Below are 24,699 nucleotides of genomic sequence, written 5' to 3' on the forward strand. Positions count from 1 at the left end.
CGTCGGAACTACTCCCTAAGATACGACGGATCACTGCCTACGACGTGAACGTAACCTACGCCCAGCCCTATTCACGTACTACGTAAACAGCGTAAAATACGATGGCTTGTGTTCCCTGGTCCATACCTTAGCATGAGTTGCGCCTCATATATGAAGAATTAACTTTACGCCGGACGTACGACTTACGCAAATCGCGTATATTATGCGCCGGGCGCAAGTACGTTTGTGAATCGGTGTATCTCCCTCATTTCCATATTTGAATAGGAAATCAATGGGAGCGCCACTTGCGGCGAGCGTAAATATGCGCCCACGAAAGTTACGTCGCATAGATACGACGGCGCATATTTACACTTACGCTGCGTATCTCGGGCCATAGAGGGCCATATTCTGAGTAAAGTCACGATGGAGTATCTCAGGATACTCCATCGTATCTCTCTTTTTTGGCCCGTGTATCTATGCGAGTGATTCTTAGAATCATTTTCGCATAGATACGCTGAAGATCCGACATGTGTAAGTCACTTACACTGTCGGATCTTAAATGTAATTACTCCGCCGGCCGCTAGGTGGCGTTTACGTTCAGGTCTCATTTGTTTATGCAAATGAGCCTGATACGCCGATTCCCGAACGAATTCGAGTCGCGTAACCGTCGCTTACGTCGTTTGCGTAGGCGTAAGGTTACCCCTGCTATATGAGGGGTAACCTTACGCCAGTCCCACGTAGGCCATGTAAAGTATGGCGTCGGGTCCGCGTCGTGTTTTCCCGTCGGGTACGTCGTTTTACTAAGTCGTTCTTGAATACGACTTTACATCAATGACGCACACGTCGGCGTCATTGACGTTTTCCGTCGAGAACTGGAGCATGCGCACTGGGCTATTTTAAGCCCGGCGCATGCGCAGTTCGATCGGCACGGTGGCGCGCTTAATTTAAATACAAGCCACCCCCTTTGAACTACGCGGGTATACGCCGGGCCTTTTACACTACGCCGCCGCAAACTACGGAGCAAGTGCTTGAGGAATACGGCACTTGCTCCAGTAAGTTGCGGCGGCGTAGTGTAAATAGCTTACGCAATGCCGCCGCAAATTCTTGAAGAATCTGGCCCTATGTCATTTTTTTTATTTTTTTGGAGATTGACAGGCTGAATGTAGTTGGTTGCTCTGGGAATGGCGCCAATTAATCATTTTAGACACCTTTTGATATCTAAGGTTCTTTATCTCTCCATCCCAAAAATGAAAAATAATGCCAGCCCCGATTGCAATGATGGGCACACACATGTGCCCGCAGCGTTGCCAGCCTTCGCTTTCTAGACGTAGCTCTGCGTTGCGCTAAGCTCATCAAATGCAAAGCTGCGCCGCAGAATCCTGGCCGCGTTCTATCTAGAGGAGGCAGACTTCGCTGCCAAGGCAGATCAACCTAATCCCGCCGCGAACGCAAAGGATCTGCCAGCGCGGTTAATGTTTTGGCTCATACTTTCAATATTCTGATCACTATTCCTGCGCGTCTTTCGCTCTCCCTATTGTATTACCTCGTATCACCTTTTACGGGAAAGCGATCTGCGTACGAGACATCCTGTGCCGGTCAATTATGAATTTAATATATCCTGTTGAAGAGAAGGGGTAAATAAGCGCTCTCGCGGTTACGGTTGACATTGAAAGGCTTTATAGGTGGCTCGTTTTTTGACCTTGATCGAGTTGTTTTGCTTGCCTGTGCTCGCGGCGCTGTATCATTTTGTACGCTCAGCCTACCAGGATCCCCGTTCTGTGCTATTTTCTGACCATGGAGGAGAAAATTATATGCACCCGTCTGCAATGACTTCAGATGTGTATGTGTATAGGGCGTATGCCGTGGTTTTATTACATTTTATCTTCTATTCAGGGCTAAAGAAAACATAAAAAAAACATATTTCTTTCCTTTTTATGCAGTCTGTTATCCAGACAGAAAATTAAAGTGGATGTAAACCCGAAATTTTTTTTTTTTATGTCACAATGTAGAGTATAAGATTTCCTACCATCTGTGCCCAGTCTTGCCACACAGACCCAGATTCTCGTACGAGTTACGCCGGTGTATCTGCGTCGTATCTAAGTTGCATATTTACGCTGGCCGCTAGGGGCGTGTACGCTGATTTACGCCTAGAAATATGTAAATCAGCTAGATACGCCAATTCACGAACGTACGCCCGGCCGACGCAATACAGATACGCCGTTTACGTTAGGCTTTTCCCGGCGTAAAGTTACCCCTGCTATATGAGGCGTAGATGAGGCGTACCAATGTTAAGTATGGACGTCGGAACAGCGTCAAATTTTTCACGTTTTACGTTGTTTGGGTAAGTCGTTCACGAATAGGGCTGGGCGTCATTTACGTTCACGTCGAAAGCATTGGCTTCTTGCGGGTTAATTTGGAGCATGCGCACTGGGATACTTTCACGGACGGCGCATGCACCGTTCGTAAAAAGCGTAATTTACGTGGGGTCACATTAAATTTACATAACACACACCCACATCTTCCACATTTGAATTAGGCGGGCTTACGCCGGCCTATTTACGCTACGCCGCCGCAACTTTGGTTTGAGAATACGGCACTTGCCTGTCAAAGTTGCGGAGGCGTAACGTAAATAGGATACGTTACGCCCGCACAAAGATGCACGCTTCTACGTGAATCTGGGCCATAGAGTTAATCCAGCTCTGAGCAATCCTCTTTTATTGTTCAGTGAGATAAAACGGACTTACAGAGAAAAACCTTAGTCCGTTCCGCCCCCTTGCTGTGAGTGACAGGTTATTTACATATCTCATGCACTAGCCACTAATTCCCACCCCCACTCCTTTTCTGAAGTCATGTGGTTGCTTTTCTGGATTTTGACTGGATGTTAGTGATCATAGCAGAATTTAGTGTAAGGCCCCATACACACGAGGATTTCAGAAGATTTCTATGCGATGGCGTGTACACACCATCGCATTGAAATCCGCGCTGAAATCCTCTGGCGATGACGTGTCGCGCCGTCGCCGATATTATGACGCGGCGACGGCGCGACGCTGTCATATAAGGAATTCCACGCATGCGTCAAATCATTACGATGCGTGCGGGGAATCCCTTTGGACGGATGGATCCGGTAAGTCTGTACAGACGAGCGGATCCATCCGTTGGGATGGATTCCAGCAGATGGATTTGTTGTGCATGTCAGCAAATATCCGATCTGCTGGAATCCATCCCAGAGGAGATTTCTCCGCGGAAACAGATCCGCTGGCGTGTACACACCATAGGATCTATCCGCAGAAACCCATTTGCTGGGATTTATCTGCGGATGGATTCTATCGTGTGTATGGGGCCTAAGGAATACACAGGAAAAAATGCATGTTGACAAGGGGAGTGTAGAGGAGGGCGGGGCAGTCTACTGACATCACGACTCCACCCACCGAGCTCCAGACAACAGACCCACCGACAGAATCTGCAGTTTTTCAGTTCTTATAACAGGCAGAGGGGAGACATTTGACAGGTAAGGATACATGCAGGAGGCATCTATATCCTTATAGATCAGCACTATGGCAGGAGATTAGAAAGGATGAGAGGGGCTTTACATCCACTTTAAGCTGTAGTCTGTATTTCACTCACAGTAACCTGTTTTTTTTTGTTTTTGTTTTTTTACAGAGATTAGTAGCTCAAGCTGAATGAATAAACAATAAGTTATAGGAGTGATGTTTTCCTTATCAGACAGATATCAATCCCATTTTTCAGGGAAGGGAAGATTGCTACTGCTGTGCTGTCTTTTTAGTTACTCCATAGTGCTATGTGAATCCTTTGTCACGTAATAAATGTTTGCTTGTAAAGCAAAGAATGTATACATATACTAAAATTACACAAAAGCATTAAATAAAATAAGTTAAAAAAATTGACCCAAAGTCATCATAGTTTCCTTATAGTTTCAGTAATGTCACTGGTCTCTAGTGAATGGATAGGCTGTATTCTCAGTGATGTCACTGATCTCTAGTGAATGGATAGGCTGTATTCTCAGTAATGTCACCGGTCTCTAGTGAATGGATAGGCTGTATTCTCAGGGATGTCACTGATCTCTAGTGAATGGATAGGCTGTATTCTCAGTGATGTCACTGGTCTCCATGAATGGATAGGCTGTATTCTCAGTGATGTCACTGGTCTCCATGAATGGATAGGCTGTATTCTCAGTGATGTCACCAGTCTCTAGTGAATGGATAGGTTGTATTCTCAGTGATGTCACCAGTCTCTAGTGAATGGGTAGGCTGCATTCTCAGTGATGTCACTGGTCTCTAGTGAATAAATAGGCTGTATTCTCAGTGATGTCACTAGTCTCTAGTGCATGGGTGCTCAACCTGTGGCTCTCCAGCTGTTTCAGAACTACAATTCCCATGAGGCATTGCAAGCTACTGACTGTTACAAGCATGACTCCCAAAGGCAGAGGCATGATGGGACTTGAAGTTCTGCAACAGCTGGAGAGCCACAGATTGAGCACCCATGCTCTAGTGAATAAATAGGCTGTATTCACAGTGATGTCACCGATCTCTAGTGAATGGATAGGCTGCATTCTCAGTGATGTCACTAGTCTCTAGTGAATAAATAGGCTGTATTCACAGTGATGTCACCGATCTCTAGTGAATGGATAGGCTGCATTCTCAGTGATCAGTAGCTCAAGCTGAATGAATAAACAATGAGTTATAGGAGTGATGTATTCCTTATCAGACAGATATCAATCGCATGTTTCAGGGAAGGGAAGGGAAGATTGCTACTGCTGTGTTGTCTTTTTAGTTACTCCATAGTGCTCTGGGAATCCTTTGTCACATAATAAATGTTTGCTTTTAAAGCAAAGAATGTATACATTTACTAAAATTACACAAAAGCATTAAAGCGGTGGTTCACCCTCCTTCACCTCATTATTCCATTACTTTCGGCATCGTAGCGCGAGCTACGGTATGCCGGTCTTAAATTTTTAATCCCCGTACTCACTGTGCTATCGATGATTGAAGAATCCGACTCCCGCGGGGAATGGGCGTGCCTTTGGAGAGGGAGGATGATTGACGGCCGGCTCTGGCACGTCACGCTCCCCGAAGACAGCCGGAGTAGGTCTCGGCTATTCACAGCACCTGCGCACAGGCTATGCGCAGGCGCCGTGAATAGCCAAGCCTATTTCGGCTATTTCCGGAGAAGCGTGACGTGCCAGGGCCGGCCGTCAATCACCTTCTCTCACCATAGGAACGCCCATTCCCCGGATTCTTCAATCATCGATAGCACAGTGAGTACGGGGATTAAAAATTTAAGACCGGCATACCGTAGCTCGCGCTACGATGCCGAAAGTAATGGTCTAATAAAAAAAAACATATTTTTTTTTTTTTTAACAGGGTGAACCCCCGCTTTAAATAAAATAAGTTAAAAAAAGGAAAAAGAAATTGACCCAAAGTCATTATAGTTTTCACTGGTCTCTAGTGAATGGATAGGCTGCATTCTCAGTGATGTCACCTGTGTTTGTAGTGATGGATACATTTTCTGCAGAACCTAGAGAGCAATGGGTTGACCGACTGTCTTTTATTTAGTAATGTGTTGTTTTCTACTTATTGATGCCTTTTTTTTTCCTCAGATACACCAAGATGAAAACCGCCACCAACATCTACATCTTCAACCTTGCCCTGGCTGACGCGCTGGTCCTGATGACCCTTCCATTCCAGGGTACTGACATCATCATGGGGATCTGGCCCTTCGGCAATGCCTTGTGTAAGATCGCCATCGCCATCGATTACTACAATATGTTCACCAGCACCTTCACCCTGACCATGATGAGTGTCGACCGCTACATCGCCATCTGCCACCCGGTGAAGGCGCTGGACATCCGCACCCCGCACAAGGCCAAAGTGGTCAACGTCTGTATCTGGATCCTGGCCTCCTTCATCGGTATTCCCGTTATGGTCATGGGCTCGGCTGAGATGGACAGTGAGGGTCAGTAGCCAATTTCTTACATTTGACTTATTCCATACATATGCTTTCATTTTTCTATATGTTATGTTTGTCAGCTGAGGTTTTTTTTTTTTTTTCCAAGAATAGCATCCAATTATGGATAGGCATAGATTTTGCAAATCAGCCTGCAAAGCATTGCAACCACAATCAGACTCCTCCTCCAGCTCTCTGTCCGTACCAAGGTACGGGCTTTCAGTTGGAGAGCTGGAGCAAGTGTCAATGGAGTACAAGTGCGATCATCACTGCGCTCGCCTTCCATTGAGAACTATTAGCTAGATTCAGAGAGACTTAGGCTGGCGTATCAGTAGATACGCCAGCCTAAGTCTGAATGTGCGCCCGCGCTAATTTAAGCGTATTCTGGTAACCAGATACGCTTAAATTAGGCTCAGATACGAGCGGCGTAAGTGTCTTACACCCTCGTATCCTAAAGTGTAATTTTTAGGCTGACCGCTAGGTGGCGCTTCCATTGCGGTCGGTGTAGAATATGTAAATCACTACTTACGCCTATTCACAAAAGTACGCCCGGCCGCCGCAGTACAGATACGCTGTTTACCTAACGCATTATCAGGCCTATAGTTATTCCATCAAATAGCTGGAATAGTAATGTTAAGTATGGCCGCCGTTCCCGCGTCGAATTTCGAAAATTTTACGTTGTTTGCGTAAGTCGTCCGTGAATAGGGATTTACGTCATTTACGTCCACGTCGAAATCAATAGGACCGTGCGCCGTTCCAAAAAAGCGTCAATCACGTCAGGTCAAAGCAAATTATCATAAAACACGCCCCCCTCAGCCTATTTTGAATAAAGGCGTGCTTGCGCCCGCCGCATTTACGCTACGCCGCCGTAACTTAGCAGGCAAGTACTTTGTGAATCAGGTACTTGCCTCGCTAACTTACGGCGGCGTAGTGTAAATGCCATACGCTACGCCGCCGCAAAGTTAGGACGCCCATTCTGAATCTAGCTATATAGATCCATTGCATTTGTGGTTCAGTCCCTTACGGACCTCAGTGAACGAATGGCGCAGCTGTGTGGTCGGTGCAGGCGCAACATGGTGCAAAAGGTGGAGTTATCCTTTAAGTCTTATCAGAGATATGAAATGACAGTAAAGCTCAAAATACGCACAGGAAAAACAGAACAAGCTGTTATGCAGATGTAGCAGTTAAGAGTCTTGAAACAAACCACTGTTCAGTTCTCCGGTGACGTCCAGCCGAGGGCGGAATGTTTCTCACACAATACAGCGCACTCTGACCTCCGCTGATGGCGATTATTGACATAATGAAGCTTAGGATGGATGGAGCACTTGTGATCTCCTGACCTGGTTTTCCTTGTTGGCCAGAAAGATAATCACATTTATTTTTTTAACAAATGGCACAATTTTATTCTGTACTGAGATGTTAATTAAAGCGGTTACTGGGTATATAATGTGTAGACTCCCCAGACTACTGACCGGCTATTAGGGCCAAGGATGGAGGAAAACAACAGGCAAGAGGAAAGGAATATCTTCTATCCCCTTTCAGTATCAGGGAAGGATCCAGGGATGGATTGGCCATTGGGACAACAGGGAGTTTCCCGGTGGGCCGATGGCTCAGTGGGCTGGCTTCAGTGACAGCGGACTGCCGCCCCCCTCTGCTCCTCTGTCTCTGTCTCTCCCTCCCCGCAGCGCTCACCTGGGGGGAACAGAGAAGCAGGGGGAGGACCAGAGGAGCTGGGGGACGACAGAGGAGCATGGGGGAGGGGACAGACAGCTGACTCAACAGTTATGGCCTGGGAGTTTCTCACTTCTGCCTAATCTTGTCCCATAAGGGGGGAGGGCACTGACTTGATTCTTTGCCCCGGGTGAAATAATGTCTAGCTTCCCCACTGGTACTGCCTATAAGAGTACCAATACCAGCCATTCTACTCTAATAAAGTAGAACGGCTAGTGGCTAGTGAAGGGGAGAGGGGCCTTGGGTGGCCGGCGGGGTGCGGGAGTTGTCCGGCCGCCATGGGAGAGACCTGTCAAAGTGGGCCAGTCTGGATGAAGTCCAGGGCCAAATTTCTGTCCCAGTCCAGCCCTGGAAGGATCAATGTACAGTATGTCAGGAGTAACAATGTCCTACAGTGACACTAAACCATATTATTCTCCTAAAATAATCTATACACATCTACTATTTAGTGGCAATATAATCTGTTTGTCATGAAATTGTTTCTTACTATGTTTTTCTGCCTCTGTGTAATATCCTCTGTAAACTTCCGAACCTTTCCCTTTCCTCCTCATCTCCCCCTCCTTTTCCTCCTCGCCTCCCCCTCCTTCGCTCTCCTTTTCCTCCTCGCCTCCCCCTCTTTCGCTCTCCTTTTCCTCCTTGCCTCCCCCTCTTTCCCTCTCCTTTTCTCCCCTCGCTTCCCCCGCCTTTCCTTTCCTTTTCCCCCCTCGCTTCCCCCGCCTTCCCTCTCCTTTTCCCTCCTCACTCCCCCCTCATTTTCCCTCCTCACTCCCCCCTCCTTCCATCTCCTTTTCCTCCCTCGCTTCCCCCTTCTTCCTTCTTCTTTTCCCCCCTTGCTTCCCCCTTCTTCCTTCTCCTTTCCCCCCTCGCTTCCCCCTCCTTCCCTCTCCATTTCCTCCTCGTTTCCCACTCCTTCTCTCTCCTTTTCCTTCTCGCTTCCCCCTCCTTCCCTCTCCTTTTCCTCCTCGCTTCCCCCTCCCTTTCCTCCTCGCTTCCCCCTCCCTTTCCTCCTCGCTTCCCCCTCCTTCCCTCTCCTTTTCCTCCTCGCTTCCCCCTCCCTTTCCTCCTCGCTTCCCCCTCCCTTTCCTCCTCGCTTCCCCCTCCTTTCCTCTCCTTTTGCCCCACACTTCCCCCTCCTTGCCTCTCCTTTTCCTCCTCCTTTCCTCTACTTTTTCTCCTCACTTCCCGATCCTTCCCTCTTGCTTCTCCCTCCTTCACTCTCGCTTACCCCCTATTTCACCTTCACTTTACCCCTCTTACCTCTCCTTTTGCCCCTCACTTCCCCCTCCTTTTCTTTCCTTTTCCCCCTCATGTCCCCCTCCTTTCCTCTACTTCCCCCCCCCCTCACTTCCCCCTCCTTCCCTCTACTATTCCTCCTCACTTCCCCCTCCTTCCCTCTCATTTCCCTCTCCTTCCCTCTGACTTTCCCCTCCTTTTTTGCTCCCCATCTCTTTTCCCCCTCACTTCCCTTCTTTTTCTCTACTTTTCCCCCTCACCTCCCCCTCCTTCCCTCTTGCTTCCCCCTCCTTTTCCCCCTCACTTCCCCCTTTCTCTATCCAATTCCCCCTTCCTTTCCCCTCCTTCCCTCTCCTTTCCCCCTCGCTACCCCCTCCTTCCCTCTCATTCCCCCCCTCCCTTCTTTTTCCCATTTGCTTCTTCTTCCTTCTCTCTCACTTCCCCTTACTTTCCTCACCTTTTCCTCTCACTTCCCCCTCCTTCCCTGTCGCTTCCCCCTTGCCTTTCCCCTCCTTCCCCCTCCTTCTCTCTCCTTTTGCCCCTCACTTCCCCCCCTCTTCGCTCTTCTACCCCCCATTCCCCCTCCTTCCCTTCCCTTTTCTCTTCGCTCCCCCCTCATTTCCCTCTCCTTCCCTCTCATTTCCCCCCACACTTCCCCCACCTTACCTCTCCATTTCCCCTTCATTCCCCCTTCTTTGCCTCTCCTTTTCCCTCTCATTCCTCCTCGTTTCCTCTCCTTTTCCTCTTCGCTCCCCTTCCTTTCCCCCCTCATTTCTCTCTCCTTCTCCCTCTCACTTCTCCCACCTTACCTCTAATTTTCCCCTTCGCTCCCCCATTTCCCTCTCTTTTCCCCCCTCGATTCTCCCTCCCTATAATAGGGCTTTAGGGGAACCCAGATTAGTGCCTGCAGGGGCCCAGAGAGCCATACAAAAAGTGCCAAGGGGCCACAGGTTGGGCACCAGGGGTCTATGCAGTTGAAATCAAAAGTGAATCCAACTTCCTGTGGTATGTAAAGGCCCTATGTAATGAAGATGTGGAGAGGAGGAGATGTTTGTAGTCCAGAGCAGATGAGAAGCCCAGGGTGACAACGCTGCTGCTCCTCCATAGTGTGGTGGTGAGTGAACGTTGTCACTGTGGGAAAGGAAGTGTGTCACCGGCATGATCACTGGGTGTTTAATAGAAAACGAAGGCAACCATCACGTCTGAGGTCTGGTAAGCTAATATACAGTGGGCTAGATTCAGGTAGCTGCTGCGCCCCTTCTTACGGCGGCGCAGCGTATCGTATTTATGCTGCGCCGCCGTAAGTTTGAGAGGCAAATGCTGTATTCACAAAGCACTTGCCTCCTAACTTACGGCGGCGTAGCGTAAATGGGGCCGGCGTAAGCGCGCGTAATTCAAAATATGATGAGGGGGGCGTGTTTTATCTAAATTAAGGTTGACCCCGCGTATTGTGCGCATGCTCCAAATTCCGACGCAAATCGCCATTGCTTTCGACGTGAACGTAAATTACGTCCAGCCCTTTTCGCGAACGACTTACGCAAACGACGTAAAAAATTCAAATTTCGAAGCGGGAACGACGTCCATACTTAACATTGGCTGCGCCACCTAATAGCAGAAGCAACCTTACGTCGAACAAGCCTAACGTAAACAACGTAAATAAATTGCGCCGGGCGTACGTACGTTTGTGAATCGGCGTATCTAGGTCATTTGCATATTCTACGCCGAAAACAACGGAAGCGCCCCTAGCGGCCAGCGTAGAATTGCACACAATTATACGCCGCCGTATTCAAGTTACGTTGGCGGAGGAAGCCAATTTTTTGAGCGTATCTGCCTTCGAGAATCGGCGTAACGATACGCCGGCGCAGATTTGAAATTACGGCGGTGTATCTGGAGATACGCCGCCGTAACAGCTACCTGAATCTAGCCCAGTGTATTTGGGTTTTGCTGTGATTGTGTCTCTGCAGACATCACAATCTCTTTCTTTTGCTGGTGGTTGTATAAATGGCATCTCCTTACTAGCTGCAGCTCCTGTCATTAGTATTCTTCCATTACTGCCTACAAGCTATCACCCCGCAGGGTGTGCAGAAAACATGAATTATAGATCACTCTGGAAGCTGTGTGATATTACAATCACAGGGACAGATGTGCCATTATAAAGTTACCGGATCATTTTCACAGTTACTGGAGAGACGCTGGAAGATCAAACGTCCGAACGTAATACCGACCACCTGTCCTTTATTTCTGTATTCTGTGGGGCTCGTTTTGGGCAGTGCCCTCCATTGCTGTGCCCCCCAGGGCCACAGACATCAGATGCCAGACCCGGCACATAGCAACTATTGTCAGATGCCCTCTGATTTCGCACTGTCATCGCAATTTGCACCACCTTTCAATATGTTTTTTTTTTTTACTGGTGCCCGTCAATGCAACCTCTTCAGTGCCCATCAGTGGAGCCTCATTAGTAACCATCAGTGCAGCCTCATCAGTGCCCATCAATGCAACCTCATCAGTGCCCCACAGTGCAGCCTCATCAGCAAAGCCGCTTGAAGGAATTTGGGGGCCCCAAGCAAAATGGATATGGAGGCCCCCCCAAGCCACCCTCCCTATGTTCTTTTACACCCCCACCCCACCGTATAATCAGTTTCCTGTTCCCGGCGGGATTGAAAGGAAGTGACGTGAGCACTCAGTGTGCACTTCCTGTCAGTCCGGCCGGGAACAGGAAACTGAATCTCCTGTACCGCCTGACAGGAGGAAGGAAGAGGAGCTCGGCCAAGCTACAAGGAAGGGGAAGAAGTGACGAGAGAGGCAGCAGTGCTGCAGCTGCCTGAGGCTCTCTATAGAGCGCTCAGGCGGCTGCAGCATTTATAGGAAGCGCGGCAAGGGCCCTGCTTGGGGCCCCAGGCCAGCTCGGGGGCCCCAAGCAATTGCTTGGTTTGCTTGCCTTTTCGCGACAGGCCTGCTCATCAGTGCCCCACAGTGCAGCCTCATCAGTGCCCATCAGTGCAGCCTCATCAGTGCCCATCAGCGAAGAAGAAAAATTACTTATTTTCAAAATGTTATAACAGAAATGAAGAAAAGCCTCACCCACAGTGTTGCAGCACATAATGCTGTACGTTGCGGTAACCTGTGCAATGCTGCAACAGAATAATGCAAATCTGACCTTAAAGTAAGTGGGGGAGATTCAGAAAGAGATACGCCGTCGTATCTCTGAGATTCGACGGTCGGAGCTATGCGACTGAATCATAAGAATCAGTTACGCATAGATCTCCCTTAGATCCGACAGGTGTAAGTGACTTACACCGTCGGATCTTAGGCTGCAATTCCAGGCCGGCCGCTAGGTGGCGCATCCATTTGTATACGCGACGAATATGCAAATGAGGAGATCCGCCGATTCAGAAACGAACGCCCGCCCGTCGCTTTTTTTTTTTTACGTCGTTTGCGTTCGGCTTTTTCCCGGCGGATAGTTACCCTTGCTATAGCAGGGGTAAGTGCGGCGTATCCTATGTTAAGTATGGCCGTCGTTCCCGCGCCGAGTTTTGAATTTTTTACGTCGTTTGCGTAAGTCGGTCGCAAATACGGATGGACGTAATTTACGTTCACGCCGAAACCAATGACGTCCTAGCGACGTCATTTGGAGCATGCGCACTGGGAAAATTAACCCGGCGGCGCATGCGCATTTAAATCGGCGCGGGGACGCGCCTGATTTAAATGCTACACTCCCCCTAGCCGCGGAATTTGAATTCCGCCGGGGGATTTACGATCCGCCGGCGCAAGTGAATACTGCACTAGCCTCACAAAATTGCGCCGGCGGATCGTAAATCAGATAGATTACGCGGATCTAAACATCCGCTAATCTATGTGAATCTACCCCAGTTTTGCTCTCTATTCGCCCCCCCCCCCACACACCCCAAGACTGATCAAGCATTAGATCTTACATATGGTAGGAAATGGGGCATCACCCACAATTATTTGCCTCCAAATTGCCTTTAAGAAAAGAATGTTGCTGCAGCGCGCCAACGCAAATAACATGCAGTTCAGCACGTTTCAGTATCCAACAATGTAAATCTGACCTTAAAGCGGAGTTCCGGCCACAATTTCACTTTTTAAATATAAATACCCCTGTAATACACAAGCTTAATGTATTCTAGTAAAGTTAGTCTGTAAACTAAGGTCCGTTTTGTTAGGTTGTTACAGCATTTAGACACTTAATAAAATAGAAATTGACTGGGGCCATCTTAAGTGTGGGCATCATGAAGCCAGACTGTATGACTTCCTTTATTTCAGCCTTGCAGATCTCGCACATGCTCAGTGCTGCACAAGCAGTGTCAGATCAGGTTTCAGCACCTGTGCTGTCCAAGTCACATGATTCTTTGAGACTGGGGAGTGCACAGACTCCTGGAAAGTTACACCCACTACATTCCCAGGAGTCTGTGCGGTGTAGGTTAGGAAGCATTAAGCACCTAGGTGCAGGAAGTGGGAAGATTAACTATTCTGCCTAGCAACAACACTTTGAAGGCATCTAAAAAAAAAAAAAAAATTTGTAAAGGACTAATGACATTTTTTTAAAACTACTGATGTAATGTTATATTTATGGGTGGAACTCCACTTTAAAGTAAGTATTTCTGTCTATTACTCAAGCATTATATCCCGCATATAGGGTGAGGGGAGGGGGGGATGAGGTTTCGGTCGCTGGTCATTGTTTGTTGGCCAGCTTGGAGTTCTGCTTTAATTCTGTACACGGTTTAACCTGCATGGTTGCAATAAAGACAGCAAAGCGTTGCTTGTTTTTAATTTTTATGACTTTCCGCTACACAAATAATGTTGCGGGAAGGTTGGAGCGGCCATTATTCATGGGAACTTGTCTTTTAGTTACAGCAGCCTTTGGTGGGCAAGGAGTGGGGGAGGCGGAGGGTCTCTCTGGAGAAATAAGATCTGATTAAGTCGTGGTGGTTGTTGTAAAGCTGTATCCTGCTGAGATCAACATAACACAAAGGAGACGGCAGGGGGGGGGGGGAGGGGACTCCAATAAAAAAAGCCACCTCTTGCCGCTCTTCCGCCATGATTGAGCTGTCCTTTTTGTACCGGTAATTGCCCAGACGGATCATGCCGGCCCGGCCTAGTAACCCAGCTCAGCGATTTTCTCCTGATTACCGACTCTTCTGCCTCGGCAGCTCTTTTCCGTATTCTCAGTCTTGTCTTCTCTGGGGGGGGGTTTACCTACTGCTACTGGGGAATGTTATTAAAGTTATATATCTCCGCTGATCGCCAGCGGCTTTGCCTTTTAGAGGGGAATAAGTAGCGCTGGGCTTAATTACCTTAGAATTAATGTCTAGCTCTTTCTGCCTTGGAGTTCTGACAGGGACACACGCAAAGCAAAGGCCTCGGCGAACACATATTCGCAAATATTATTATTATAATGTTTAGCTCGTTTTTTTTTTTTAACGCTGCCTTCATGTTTCTACATTCTTATAAAAAAATATCTTTACGAATGTTCTATAACACAGGCTGGCAGACGCTTCGTCTAATGACTGCCTGTATTTTGCTGGAATCCCTGATCGACGCCTGCTGAGATAAAATGTCATTCACATAGAGCAGGGGTGGCAAACTCAAATTCATCGGGGGCCGCATCAGCAGTATGGTTACCCTCAAAGGGCCGAGTGCGCTACATATACAGTGCAGGGGTCAGGATTGCGCCTAATAATTCCTCACATCTGTACTCTCTCCTACCTTCCTACCTGGACCAGCTCTGGTACCTTCCTTTATAGGCGGCTCCCTCCCTTTGTATTGGGCTTTAGTACCTTTTTTTATTGGGCTATAGTGGTACCATCCCTCTGTGGGCAGATCTCCTGTGTTATCAGTACTTTTTTTTTTTTTTTTTTTTTTTTTACGATAACTGTAAAATAGCAGCACACAGTGCAAAACTGCCGGCACGGCATCGCTGGCTGGCTGAAAGGACTGGGGGGCACGGGGTGGAGGTGGAGACAGGGCGGTGGTGGAGGCGGAGAAGGAGGCGGGCACCAGATCGGCATTGTAAGCCGTCATGGCTGCAGAACGAGCGGAGGCGGCGGTGGAGGCGGAGACAGGGTGGAGGAGGCGGGCACCAGAGCGGCATTGTAAGCCGTCTTGGCGTTGGAGGTGGGGGCGGAGGCGGAGACGGAGCGGCACAGAGTAAGGGGAATATGTAATGCCTGCTCAGACTGGCCGCGCTGCTTGTTTGCTGAAACCTGGCAAAATGAGGTGGCTGCTGTGCGGGCCACATTACAAGGTCCGGCGGGCCGGATTCGGCCCGCGTGCCTTGTGTTTGCCACCCCTGACATAGAGAGTGCATTGTTTCCAATCAGTCAGCCTCAACTGGTAGACTTGCACTGAGAGGAAAGAGCAGCAAAAGCACAGTCACTATGCTCTACAGGCAGAGCCTTGATATCTTTAGATGAACACCCGACAAACAGCTAAGCACAAAGTTAAATTACATACATGTATAGGCGTGCGCACAGGGTGTGCCGGATGTGCCCAGGCACACCCTAATCACCCTGTGCAGCACAGATTCCCCCTACTCCCCTGGCTTCCCCCTCCTTCCCTCTGCAGCACTACCGGCTTCCCTCCTCTCCTGCCGGATGTTGCTACGGGGATGTTTTAGGATGAGTGAGGGAAGGGGCTGATGAATATGTATTTATCAGCCTCTTCCCTTTCTGAATGAACATGGTGAATATGATCGGTGGTGAGTGTTTGAGCTTTGGGGTGCACACCCATATGTAATAGGCTGTATACACCTATGCAACATGGGAACTGTATCCCTGTGCTGAGTTCCCGGGTCTGTACACCTGCTGTGCCCATTATAAGGGGTCTCCACCATCCCTGTGCTGAGTTCCCGGGTCTGTACACCTGCTGTGCCCATTATGAGGGGTTCCCACCATCCCTGTGCTGAGTTCCTGGGTCTGTACACCTGCTGTGCCCATTATGAGGGGTTCTCGTCATCCCTATGCTGAGTTCCCAGGTCTGTACACCTGCTGTACCCATTATGAGGGTCTCCCACCATCCCTGTGCTGAGTTCCCAGGTCTGTTCCCCAATGCTGTGCCCATTATGAGGAATTCCCACCATCCCTGTGCTGAGTTCCCAGGTCTGTACACCTGCTGTGCCCATTATGAGAGGAGAGAGAGCTGCTGGAGGCTGGGGGGAGAGAGCTGTTAGAGATGCGGGGAACAAAGCCATGGAAGAGGCAAGAGGAGCCCAATGTCCACAGTCATATCGGGAGCCGGAGCTGGTGGGACCCGACATGCAGGGAGTTTTCCAGCATCGCTCCTGGGTGAACTCAGGCTCAAAACCTCTATGACAAGCCTGGGTCCACACAGGGGCGGTGCGGGAAACCGCCTGTGACTCGGACAGGAATCGCACTGCAATTCTTTGTGCCCATTCAATTTGTATGGATGCAAATAAACCAACAAGTATTGGTACTTGTTGGTATCGGCGATAAATAAAGGGTATCAGGCAACCCTACTGATTATGATTGAGTTGAAAAGACGTGTGGGAAGCGTTGGAGGGAAGGAGAGTTGGATGACGAGGCCATGCCTTTTACGGTGGCCAATCACACTTTTATACAGAAAGCTACGCGTTTTATCAGTACGCATTGCTTGCGGCTTGTGCATTTTCCACGCTTGTCTTCTTGCTTTTTTCCGTAGCGTGTTTTATCTCGAGTATATATCAGGCTGTCACAAGGCAGGCCAATAAATAAAAAGGGTGATTTGGAATGCGCGAGGTTCTGGTAGAATTGCAAAGGATATTGCGTTCCTTTGAGCGTATAAATCAAGCAAGCTCTGGGACTTTCTACAGAAACACTATTTGTAAAGAAGCAAATTATAGTGACATGTTAGATACATTGTGTTTGTGTGGCGGTGTAGGAATGAACCTATAATTTTCCTGCTCCCGATGTGATTGGATTATTTGCAAGTTCTGTGTAGCTAGGCAGTTTCCTGTAACGGAAACCTTGCCTGATGTGTAGTTGAAGGGGAATTCTCACTTATACCGTGTTGTTATCCAACAATACAAAAGGGTCAAAACTATCACAGGTAGCTAGATTCAGAAAGAGTTAAGCCGGCGTATCAGTAGATACGCCGTCGTAACTCTGAATCTGCGCCTTCGTACATTTAGGTGTATTCTCAAATTGAGATACACTTAAATGTAGCTAAGATACGACTGCCTGCGCCGTCGTATCTTAGCTGTCTAGTTCCGCCGGCCGCTAGGGGCGTGAACGCTGATTTACGCCTAGAATGCATAAATCAGCGAGATACGCCTATTCACGAAAGTACGCTTGCCCGTCGCAGTAAAGATACGCCGTTTACGTAAGGCGTTTTCAGCTGACCTAGCCAAAGTTAAGTATGGACGTCGTTCCCGCATCGAATTTTGAAAAATGTACGTCGTTTGCGTAAGTCGTCCGTGAATGGGGCTGGACGTAATTTACGTTCACGTCGAAACCAATAAGTCCTTGCGGCATACTTTGGAGCAATGCACACTGGGATATGTCCACGGACGGCGCATGCGCCGTTCATTAAAAACGTCAATCATGTTGGGTCACGATTCATTAACATAAAACACGCCCCCCTGTTCCTCATTTGAATTAGGCGCGCTTAGGCCGGCACATTTACGATACGCCGCCGTAACTTAGGACGCAAGTGCTTTGTGAATACAGCACTTGCCTCTCTAACTTACGGCGGCGTAGCGTAAATACGATACGCTACGCTGGCTGAAACATATGCCGCCCTACGTGAATCCAGCTTAGGATGTGCATGGTAAAATTAAAAAAAGAAGGTCAATCCACCCAAAGGTCCGTGTTTAAGCTTTGGGTGGATGTTGGTGTGCTGAATCACCCACAAGAATATTATATCTGATAGGAACTCCAGCAACTAATGGAGGAGTGGGACACCAAAGTGACTGAAGTCGGGAATTTTGGAATCCTCGCAACGGGTGATTTAGCCCACCCGAAAACCAACCTAAACATGTTTATATAACATCCTCCTAAAGTAGTGTATATTATTAGGTACATTTAGTCAGCTCCTCTGTAATCAGTGGAGCAGGGGTTGATTATTCACGCCTTCTCAGTATCTCACAAAGTGCTGCTCGAATTGCTTCTAGAGGATTCTAAAAGTATTGTGGCAGGAAGAAGCCTGAATATTTATGGTACTCTAGCCAATCCCTGGGAAGGTGTGCCCAGAAGGTGGAGGAAGAGCCAATAAATAGTCTGGGTAATGTCGACAAAAACTCACCCAAGATAGAAAAAAAAAACAATTGGGGGGTATTGGATTTTGTGGGGTTAATCAAGCGCACTCCGGATGGGGTTAAAAAAGACAAGTACAATGGAGGTGGAGTTAGTAGGATATTGGAGGGGGGGGGGGGAAGCTGCATGTATTAGTCCATTACAGGATGTCCATGTAAGAAACAAACTATACTAGCACAGAGAAGGCTGCCAGCTTGCAGATAGAAGATGGATCTAAAACAGTGAAAAAAAGGAAAAAAGCAGCTCCTTCGAAGCGTAGTAATTCAAAAGTTAATAATGTAAAAGTAACACTCACAAAGGAGTTAAAACGTAGGGCTTATCTGTAGGTTTTTTTCGTCCGCTATGTCCCCGGATGTGGTAGATGCTTTGTCTGCCTAAGATCTTGTAGGGCGGAATCCCCGTTGCTCCATGCTTCTGTCGGCAGCGGTGAGGGAACCACACACTCTCAGTGAAGGGAGAAGGAGGATGGCGTTCCATGGAGCACACCCGTGGGATGACGTCACTTCCGGGCAGGGCTGGACTGGGACAAAAATTTTGCCCCATCCAGACTGGCCCACTTTGACAGGTCTCTCCCATGGCGGCCGGACAACTCCCGCACCCCCCCCGGCCACCCAAGCCCCCTCTCCCCCTTCACTAGCCACTAGCCGTTCTACTTTATTAGAGTAGAACGGCTGGTACTGGTACTCTTATAGGCAGTACCAGTGGGCAAGCTAGACATTATTTCACCCGGGGCAAAGAATCAGTTTGGTGCCCCCCCTTATGGGACAAGATTAGGCAGAAGTGAGAAACTCCCAGGCCATAGCTGTTGAGTCAGAAGTCTGTCCCCTCCCCCATTCTACTCTGTCGTCCCTCCTGCTCCTCTGGTCCTCCCCCTGCTTCTTTGTTCCCCCCAGATGAGTGCTGTGGGGAGGGAGAGGAGGTGAGTGCTGTGGGGAGGGAGAGACAGAGGAGTGGAGGGGGTGGCGGTCCGCTGTCACTGAAGCCGGCCCACTGAGCCATCGGCCCACCAGGAAACTCCATGTAGTCCCAATGGCCAGTCCATCCCTGCTTCCGGGTACAAGGTCACAGGGAGGTGCACGCATTCGAAGCATTCGAAGCATGCATGCTTCTTCATCAGGCTCTATGGGGGCCATCTTGGACCAGGGTAGATATAGCTAGCTGGACGTTATCTTATTGGCTCTACCGTTTGGTATGGAAATTTGTTATACAAACCTCAGCAAAGGATAGCTAGACCTGACTGGGAATATGGCCTTATTGAGATTTTATACAATTATTGTTAAAAAACAAATATATGTAAAAATAAAATCATGTATATAAAGGATTCATATAAAAATTCATATAACGATTCATATAGAAAAATTCATATAAAATTCATATAAAAAGTGCATACAATCTATAGCGCAAGAAACGATCACGGATAGTCGCTAGACAAGTTGATTGGAATAATTTTTTAAAAAGAACATCATTTTTTTTTTTTTTTAATATCTTAAATCTTATATTTTATGTTGTTCTTCTTTTTAAAAAATTATTCTTTAAAGAGATGGGTTTTCAGGCATCGTCTAAAGATGGATAGATTAGGGCACAGCCGAACAGATTGGGGTAGGGAGTTCCAAAGCATGGGAGAAGCTCTGGAGAAATCCTGGAGGCGAGCATGGGAGAGGGCATGTTTTACATGTTTCGCCTTACGGCTTCCACAGGAACATGCGTGGATATTTTTCTCAAGTGGATAGATACAGATAAAATTCAGTTCAAAAATAAAACTAAGAAAATTTATTTATTTCTCTATACGTGCAAGCTTTATGTATTTTTTTTCTTTGCTTTTTTCAATTTTGTAATAAAACAAATTTTTATACTATATGAGTTGTGACATAGCTTCACTGTCTAGTAGCACCCACAAAATCCCATACCCCCCAATTGTTTTTTTTTTTTATCCTACTTACAAAGGGATGATGGTGCCAAACAAACGTGGTAATAGATCACCCTAATTTATCACTAATGCAGTGTTTCTCTCCTCCTCTCCTGCCCCACCCCCGCACTATCATATACTGGCAATAGATGTGTATGTAAATGTTGAAATATTGAGGGATATGTCTATGCTTTTATCTCTTGATATTTGTCTGTTTTCTTTCTTGTTTGTCATTTTTGTAAAAGAGAAAATGTTAATAAAAGATGAATTAATATTAAATAATTAATCTAAGACTCACCCAAGCTCTACCACATGATTGTAAAATGATGAGCTGCATAACGGTGCTCAGGCTTGCTGTGTCCCATAAACATCTAAATAGCAAGAAATTCCAGCAACTCGATTGCTTCTTCTTAAATCTTTATTGAGCACTAACAGCAGTGTGACATCTAAAGTGTTAACAGGTTTCGGCCGGAGCATGCTATGAGGAAGGCTCCGGCCGAAACATGTTAGCACTTTAGATGTTGAACTGCTGTGCTCAATAAAGATTTAAGAAGAAGCAATTGAGTAGCCGGCAATTCTTTCTACATAACTAGTCTGGGGCCTGAGACAGGAGCAACAGAGTTCCAGGGTCCAGTTCTCCTGGAGGAGACCCCTGTGCAGGGGCTCTGTCCCTGAGGCAGGATCTCTGGAGGTCCCAGCTGAGGTTTCAAGGCAAGCAAATCGCTGCATCTGGCCCCTGGGCCACAGTTTGGAGACCACTGCTCTACAGCTTATAAGTCACTTGCATCCAGGCACCTGTCTGAGTTTTCTGGAAGCTGGGAGAGGCAGGTCTCTTGAATTGCATCCCCACTTTTTGTTTTTGGACAGAATGGGGATGGGTTCAATGTCGACTTTTTGATAGCCCATTGGGGACATTTTCTTTTACTTCTTGGCCTAGACAGTGTGTTACTAGGACAGAAAGTGGTGGAACATCTGCAATGGGGAAACAGGTAGCTATAAAAAAACACATTGGGCCAGATTCACAGTGAAAGTACGCCGGCGTATCTACTGATACACCGGCGTACTTTCAAATTTGCCGCGTCGTATCTTTAGTTTGAATCCTCAAACCAAGATACGACGGCATTGGGCTTCGATCCGACAGGCGTACGACTTCGTACGCCTTTGGATCGTAGGTGCAATACTTAGGGGCCCGCTGGGTGGAGTTCGCGTCGTTTTCCGCATCGGGTATGCTAATTAGCTTTTTCCAGCGATCCACGAAGGTACGCTCGGCCATCGCATTCTCTTACGTCGTCGCTAGTCGGCTTTTCCCGGCGTATAGTTAAAGCTGCTATTATGTGGCGTATAGATAGACTTGCCATGTTAAAGTATGGCCGTCGTTCCCGCATCAAATTTTACATTTTTTTTTGCGTAAGTCGTCCGTGAAAAGGAAAGAACGTAACTCACGTCTAAGTTCAAAACATGACGTCGGTGCAAAGTCATTTCGCGCGAAGCACGGTGGGAAATTCCAAAACGGAGCATGCGCAGTTCAATCGTCGCGGGGACGCGCTTCATTTAAATGAATCAAGCCCCCTACCCGCCCAATTTGAAATACGCGCCCGAGAAATACACTACGCTGCCGTAACTTATGGAGCAAAATCTTTGAGGATTTCAAATTACGCAAGGTAAGGTACGGCGGCGTAGCGTATCGCTGATACGCTGCGCCTGGGCAATTCTATGTGAATCTGGCCCATTGTTCTCAATAGAGTGGGAGAAGGCTAGAGCTCTAGCAGCTTTTCTTGACTGTATGTGTCCCAGCTGGGGCTTTTACTTCACTTCCTGTTTGGGGAAAACCGCATCACTGGGACAGGAAGTAAGGGAGACGCATTCTAACTGGGCAATAAAATATGTTTTGTCTAGAGTTATTTATTTAATAGCCAAAAGCCATTATGTACCTGGCTAAATCTGTCTGCCCATGGAGGAAATACATGAAAGAGGGCACATTAAGGGTGACTGCATCAGACAACCAGTTTATGGTTGGTCAGTTCAAGAAAATGTGCAACTTTATATTTTAGTTGACAGATTGGATGATGTATGGGTAAAAATATAAAACCCTTTAATATTGTTTTCTTTGTTCTTGCAGGTATTGAGTGTATGGTTCAGTTGCCTGATCCTGAACATTATTGGGAACCAGTCTTCGGCACCTGTGTGTTCATGTTTTCCTTTGTCATTCCTGTCTTGATTATCACCATCTGCTACAGCCTGATGATTAGACGCCTGAAGAAAGTTCGTGTTTTGTCCGGGTCAAGGGAGAAGGACCGAAACCTGAGAAGGATCACCCGTCTGGTGTTGGTGGTCGTTGCCGTGTTTATTATCTGCTGGACCCCCGTCCAGATCTTCGTGTTGGTGCAGAACCTTGGAGCCAAGCCTGACAGCGACGTCAAGGTAGCCATCCTTCTCTTCTGCATTGCCCTGGGCTACATCAACAGCAGCCTTAATCCAGTGCTCTATGCCTTCTTAGATGAGAACTTCAAGGCCTGCTTCAAAAAGTTCTGCTTCCCCGCCGCCTTCCGTCCCGAGCTACAGATGTCCAACCGCATGTGCAGCATTGCCAAAGATGTTGCCTATGCCTGCAAAAACTCGGACGGTCCGAACAATCCAGCATGACTAGGCATGGAACTGCCCATGATGGGCGGGGATGAAGAGCAAGTAGGGACTAACCCGCAAGCAGAGCTGACGCAAATAACAGCTTTGTGACCAAGATGACAGGGGTGTCGGAACAGACACCTCCTTACAATGCAGGAATTTATGCGCGTAATGGAAATTACTACTTAATTCCATTGGTTGTTTCAAATGGAACCCACCAACTTCTTTAGAGCTAGAGAAATTAAAAGGTTTCTTGCCATCTCGGCTCAAGTTACTAAAGACCCAACAAGAGGCCCGCATCTTCTTTGAAAGCTTCTTGTGCTCCTTGGCAAAGTGAAGATTTCGTTCACTCACTACAAGTATATTGAATTTGTACAGGAATAATACAATTTTTATACAGTCTTAAAGCTATTTGCTCCATAGGAGCAAAACTTATAGTGGCTAAACTCTACATACTGTCCCACCAAGAAATTACATGACTTGAGCATATCTGAGAGACACGTATCTATGTGTGCATTGATATTTTTTAAACTAGTACACATGGAGAGATCTAATTATTTAAGACAGGAAAACAATTATTCAGGATTTATGACCAAAACCATATTAATTACTTGCCAGTCCAGGGGCCTTTCTACGCTGATGGGCATTGCCGGCAAGTCTTTTCTGCTGCGGCCACATGCACACAAGGGGCCAGTGACAGGTGGAACTTGTGAACCTTAACAGAAAAGTTGAATGTGAAATTGATTAGTCATGGCTAGTATTAAAAGCCTCAATCACGAACTCTGGTGCCACCCAAAACAGCCTTTTTAGAGATGGAGCTCCCTCCTGCCGATTTCACTTCAGCTACATTGTGGTGATGCCGTTCCAGTAAAAGTGTCGACCCACCTCAAAAGTTCAGAAGTATGGGTAGTTCTAGTTTTAGTCCTCAAACTTTATTTTTGGCTTCTGTTCCACAAATTGAACTCACCTAAAAAGATTCAAAAACTGTTCAATATTATGAACCTCAAACTTTTTTTGGGGGGTTACTGTCCAACAAATGTTAGAAGAAAACACAAAGGATCACAGAAAGCCAATCTGTATTCCCAAGAAGCCTCTTTTTCTGTAGTAATGAGTCCAAAAACTATCAAACAGCTCTGTTCTGCCCATTTTCTCGATGAATGGCCCTCGATAGGTTCTGCCCATTTTCGGCACGGCTGTTACTGATAAGAAAATACTTATGCAGCCTTATTTCTTTTCTCCCTGGCATCACTCCTTTTTTAAAGCCTTCTGACCTTTACAAAAAGAGACCCTGTTATGTATATACAGTGTATATAGACATATATATTATATATTTATATATATATATTCACACGCACATGTTATTGAAGCCTCAAAAAAGAGAAAACAAAATAAAGCCTTTCTTCACTGGGGATATGCTAAGCTTTGCTCCAGCAAGTGAGGAATCAAACACATTCAGCAGCCAAAGGCAAATTGTGACTTTAAGGAAAAAGGGGGGGGGGGGTATATAAGCGGCAAAGTCATGGCTGAACCTGGAGGTAACCCAGGTTTAGAGAATCTTGTATCGGCCAGCATTTTGGCCAACATGAACATAATGGAATCCGTTGAAGAGGATATGATTCAGCCTGAAAAACAGCAAATTGTTGCTGGGGAGCTCTGGGGGTTTTCAATGTATCCCTACCCTATGAATTGCTGTATGGACCACAATACAGCACTAGATGTGAATGCCATAATGGTGTCCCAGGGGGCATTTGTAGCGTTGACTTATCTACAGTACTACTGGTCTTTAGTAGGTGTTCAAATGCTGAAAGGGTCACCATTAGGGATGGCCACCAGCTTATCTGTTGAAGGAATCGGGGTTTAGTGATTGGGAATGTAAAAAAATGCGTTTGAGAGCGCACTTAGGCATATCGTATACAGAGAATACGCTGCAAAAATCACATTTGGTGTCGAATGGAGGTTAGTAGATGCTTGTGGTCACTTTTTTTGATTAGAACTACA

At 47.2% G+C, this 24,699-nt stretch overlaps 1 protein-coding gene across 1 annotated transcript in view; it reads left to right on the plus strand.

Moving 5' to 3' along the window:
- Window positions 1-24,202, plus strand: part of OPRL1 (opioid related nociceptin receptor 1) — an 82,041-nt gene extending 57,839 nt beyond the window's left edge. Inside the window, exons 3-4 of the mRNA XM_040330336.1 lie at window positions 5,597-5,952; window positions 22,199-24,202. Of these exons, the coding sequence (XP_040186270.1) occupies window positions 5,597-5,952; window positions 22,199-22,722 (880 nt within the window). The 3' untranslated portion in view covers window positions 22,723-24,202. The remainder of the gene's footprint in view (window positions 1-5,596; window positions 5,953-22,198) is intronic.
- Window positions 24,203-24,699: the final 497 nt, after the last annotated feature.

Source organism: Rana temporaria, chromosome 12 (genome assembly GCF_905171775.1).
Source record: "Rana temporaria chromosome 12, aRanTem1.1, whole genome shotgun sequence".
Lineage (NCBI taxonomy): Eukaryota > Metazoa > Chordata > Amphibia > Anura > Ranidae > Rana > Rana temporaria.